This window comes from Aptenodytes forsteri, unplaced genomic scaffold (assembly GCF_000699145.1).
Source record: "Aptenodytes forsteri isolate BGI_AS27 unplaced genomic scaffold, ASM69914v1 Scaffold92, whole genome shotgun sequence".
Taxonomy (NCBI): Eukaryota; Metazoa; Chordata; class Aves; order Sphenisciformes; family Spheniscidae; genus Aptenodytes; species Aptenodytes forsteri.
The window spans coordinates 7078779-7083659 of NW_008794581.1; the positions used below are offsets into that span (position 1 = coordinate 7078779).

General features: G+C 39.0%; 1 protein-coding gene across 2 annotated transcripts in view; it reads left to right on the forward strand.

Moving 5' to 3' along the window:
* MOCS2 (molybdenum cofactor synthesis 2) overlaps positions 1 to 4881 on the forward strand; it is a 6751-nt gene extending 1870 nt beyond the window's left edge. The window contains exons 3-5 of one of the 2 annotated variants that reach the window (XM_009272531.2): positions 54 to 207; positions 1650 to 1773; positions 4647 to 4881. In XM_009272531.2, the coding sequence (XP_009270806.1) occupies positions 54 to 207; positions 1650 to 1773; positions 4647 to 4850 (482 nt within the window). In that variant the 3' untranslated portion in view covers positions 4851 to 4881. Of the gene's footprint in view, positions 1 to 53; positions 208 to 1649; positions 1774 to 2968; positions 3083 to 4646 lie in introns of those variants that run through there. The other variant, XM_009272532.2, reaches the window with a different exon arrangement.

Genomic DNA, 4881 nt, shown 5'->3' on the forward strand with positions numbered 1-4881 from the left:
TAATACGTATTTACTTATTCAGTGCTTTTGATTGATAAATCATTTGTGTTTAGGTACTACAAGAAATAATTTTGAAGGGAAAAAAGTGATTCACTTAGAATACGAAGCATATACTTCAATGGCAGAGACTGAAATAAAGAAAATCTGCAGAGATGTTAGACAGAAATGGCCGTCAGTCAAACATATTGCAGTGCACCATAGACTTGGGTATGTATGGCCAGACCCCATCCTTTTGCAAGTGGAATATTAATCCTTGTCTGGTGCATGACTGTGCTTACATAGCTGCAGGACGTGCAGAAGTCTTTATATACTGTAATGCAGCAAAGCTGGCTGCAGGATCAACCTCTCGCTGCGGAGCTAAGTTTCAGAAATCATCTTTTCAAAAATGCGTGTGTTGGTAGTGTTTGCTGGAGTCCACATTTAGTCTGCAGGATCCTTGATGGTGGTGTGATGGTTTGAAAGTGGGGAGAAGGGATTGAGATTCCATTCCAGGGAAGGGGATGCTGTTTGGTTTTTTTGTCTTTTTTTAAAGTTGTGAAGATGGCAGCACTTTCTTTTTTCTTCTGTCTTCCATTGAGGTGCTGCAGAATGTTCTTATTGTCAGATTTAAGTCAAATTATGCCATAGGAAACCTGAAAGCTTAGACTATGGGGAGGGGAGAGGCATGGTAATTGCCAGCCATGCTTGCTGGAGAACCTCCTGTTGTTCCTTGAGTCTTGGATAAGCATTTTCTGTTGGGTTCAAAACATGGAATACTAGTGTCTGACATACTTTTGAGCCTTCACTGTTCATCAGATTTCTCACTGAAACTAGCAGAATTTGCAGAGTCTGTTGCAAATGCTTGTCTCCTTTTCTCTCAGCAGAAGGAATTTAGGAGGTGATCGCAAAGGGTAATATTAGCTCTGAGGGGTAGTTTCCTTAGATTTCCTCTGTAGTCAACAGAGAGAGTGATTCTCTTGAGGGCAGCTTAAAGCATGTATGCTTAGATTTTTCCTATGAACTGTTTGCCAGAGGAGTCTTGCTATAGAGGGAGGGTTTGGAGGCAGCTTTTGGGAATACTACCCTTGTGAGGAGCAAAACAAAACCTTGTGCTACTTCCGTTACGTTTAGAAAACAACACACCAAACAAGAAAAACTTCGTAATTTGAAATCAGAATTTGTCAAAAATTAGGTTGCATTGCAAAATCTGCATTGTTTGAGGCACTTAATTTCTTCTTTCACAAATTCTTGTGAAAACTGAGATGATTTCTTAGGTTTTCAGATAAGAACTGGCTGTTCCTAACTTGTTATTGTTCATTATTAAGCCAGCTTCCAGTGAGTTTCCTATGCATTGTTGCAAGTTAGCAATTTTCTCCTCTTAATTCCATAGACTTTATTTTTAAAAAAAGAAAGAATGGAAGAAAAAAGCCTGTGTCTGGTGGGTTTGTTTATTCTGAAGCATGAAATTCTCACATCTGGTACTAATTTTGGTTGTGGTTTTCTTTCTTTTAAGAAGTGTATAATCTTTTGGACATGGCTTGACACTTGCTCAGTATGAATGAGTCAGGAGAGTGTGTGGCCAGGATACTGACGTGACATGGCCACAATTTTTGGGTGCTCTTGATGTTAAGCATTAGCTAAAGCTGCTGTTGTTCCTCTTCTCTCCCTAGTGTGGTTCCAATAACTGAAGCAAGTGTAATTATTGCAGTCTCCTCTCCACATAGAGCAGAATCCCTTGAAGCTGTAATGTACTGCATCAATACGTTAAAAGCATCCGTCCCAATATGGAAAAAGGTATGTTTGGGGACAAATTTGATTTTAGGCCTGTGCCAGAGTCTTCAACAGCTGGGCTAAAGGCTGCTGCTGCTCTTAAGGGAAGCAGCTGAAGCATTACGGGCAGCAGTCACTCCTGATGGGATGCCAGTGTCTAGCATCAGTTTCCTCTAATGCAGCCAGGCCCATCTGTGGCAGGTAGGGCACCTGGAAGGCCCTCCCTTGCCTGTACGATCCAGCTCCTCTTCCTTTTAACGCCATCCTGGGGTCAAAATGAAGGAGCTCTGAGCTCTTCTCTGTTGAGTGGCAAAACTCAGTTCTGCACAGGCTTGCGGAAGAACTTTGAGTCAGCTTTGCTTTGGACAGCATTGCACTTTGCAAGTAAAAGTGGCATTTGTCTTTCTGTTTTCCCCTCATCGTGGCCTTGAGAAAGCACAAAGCATTAAGCAACAGCACACAATGAAGGGATGAGCAGAGGTCTCAAAGCTAGTATGGGCACACAACAATGTGTGGAGAGACCAGCCCAGGTCTAGAAAGAGCCTCATTGCATAACCACAGCGTTGCATGCAAGTAATGAGCATTACCTCTGCCTTCTCTCCCAGTTAGAACTTGGCATGTGGTAACAGTGATGTTCTCTGCATCACTCCACTTTTCTGACACATCTTTCAGGAGACTGGAGTTCTGTGGTCTCAGAAAGAATAATCAGAGGCTCAGAGCCCTGCTGAATTTGCTGCTTAGGACTGGACTGCTTCTGGGTAGTCCAGCCTGTCCTGAAGATCTAATACTTACTGTATTTTGTGTATTGTTGTCATGTTTATTTTTTTAATACTGACATTTTGTATACACTTAAATATTCTAAAAATGATAGTACAGTAGGTTAACATGACAACATGTAAAAAGGGCAGTTTCAGACACAAGTGCTGTGTACTCTACAGCTTTTACATAATTTCTTCTAGATCTCTTTCTTGAATTGACTTCAGTATAGATGGGCCCTTCTAAATTTAATTTAACTTCAGCCTGAGGTTCAGCATCTGCCCACATGTAAGTCAGTATGTTCTAAGGGTGCTGCTCTCTTTTCTGTTTGCCAGCCAAGTGCTGTGTAGTCCTGTTGTGATCAGTAAATAATAGCAGGATGGCTGTTGAGTTGTTTGGCCTGGCTTGTGGCTGTATGTAGCAGACTCCCACAATATTTCCCATTCTTTGTTTATATTTGCAGGAGATTTATGAGGACGAATATTCTTGGAAAGAAAACAAGGAATGCTTTTGGGCAAATTCAGAAAAATAACTGTACTGTTTTAAAAATAAAGTGTTACCATTCCTCATGAGCATACTGGTTTAGCTTTGAGTTGTTTTTATAGAGAATCTGTATGTTTCTAAGCAGTTGTAACAGACATTTCAGTCAAATAATTTAATTATGACTGAATGAAATGAATGAGTAATAATTAGTGTTTTTAAGTGTTCCTGGCTCTCCTTTGAAATCATCTCTTTGTGCCTTTTAACACAGAGTTGATTTTTAAAACAATCTTCCCTAAAATTCTTGGTTGCAAAGTATTTAGTCCTCTGTGATATATACTGCTTTAATGCCTTTACATTGGTAGTCTGTGTTCACTGTCTGCATGGGAGGTCACAACGGGACAATTGGATTTTTTTTAATCTTAAAAAAAAGTCTTGAGTAGTTCAATTTTATATGACTGTAGAATCAGGTTGCAAGCTTTATGCTATTTTGACATTCTTGTAACATGAAAGCTACTTGAAATAGATTAAACGTTTTGATACAGACAGAGAAGAAAATACAAACTATACCCCAGAGTTACTAACTTTAGTAGTGGTTACGCTCCAGTAGCTCTGTCTCACAGAAACTTTTTTACTGTGCAGCTGATACTACAAGTCCATTGCATTAAAAAAATATGGACAGACCTTGATTCAAAGTTAGATGTAATACTCTACCAGCAACAAACTTGCATTAGCAATAACACACAAACCTGTAACTACTTAATGACGTCTAGACATGATTAATTTTGAAGGAGCTCTTTTGGCTGTGTAATTCTGTGGTGCTGCAGAAAAAAAAAGCCAGCTATTATTACAAATGGACAACTATAAATTTAATTAGTTTTAGTAGTTTGACTTTAGACATGTTAGGGTTCAAAGTAATAGAAATGGATTAGTTTTTTAAAGGAAAGGGAGTCTATTGAACTTTTTGCAGTTTATATATGGATTTATATTCACTTTTATGATTTTAATACAGTTTTTCTCTTCTTACTGTTTTGAAACCTAGTTAAAAGAGGAAAAGACTGACATAGTATGCCTCTGCTTCCACTGGAAACAATGGGCTGCTCACTTGAGTAAGGTCATTTTATTTAAATTATTGTACTGTGCCATGATAGTGTTCAGATGGCAAGAGTTCAAAGTCCCATTGTGTATCGCATTTTTACTAATGCTGAGAGGCAGTTTTATCTAGTCATCATTATCAATGTAGACAAGATAGATATAAAGGAAGGGAAATGAGGTAAAGAAAAGTAAAATGATTTGCTCAAGTTTGTATGTCATTACATCACACAACACTTAAGCCTCAGCTGTATAATCCATTTCATTGTGTATGCAGTAAAAATCTACAAACAGCTGCTAGCTGCACAAAATAAAATGAGAAAAATAGGTGATGATCTTTTTTCCCCCCAGTGATCTCAATCAGCGTTAATACTTAGTGATGGTTACTGTATCTGGACTAAGTAAACCCCAATGAAACATACAATTTCAGGCAGATCAATGGTTACTGTATCTGGACTAAGTAAACCCCAATGAAACATACAATTTCAGGCAGAAGCATGGTTAAATTGTGCTTGTTAACTTACTGATGCACTTTGCTCAGTGGAAGTGAGCAAGTCCTTCTTCTGCAGGACAGCAGCTGCTCCTTGTGCGCTTACACACACACAGCCTCCAAACCACGTGGGCCCTGTTATCTAGGCAGAGCTGATGAACTTCAAAGGCTGAATTTTCCTTTGCTTTGGAGGTTGGAGAGAAGCCCTCTGCTACTTGAATGTCATTTTTACTGGGAATTGTACAGAATCCTGAGTACAGATCACTTCCTCTGTCAAATTTAATTGTTTTGTTTTTAGAAAATAAAGCAATACA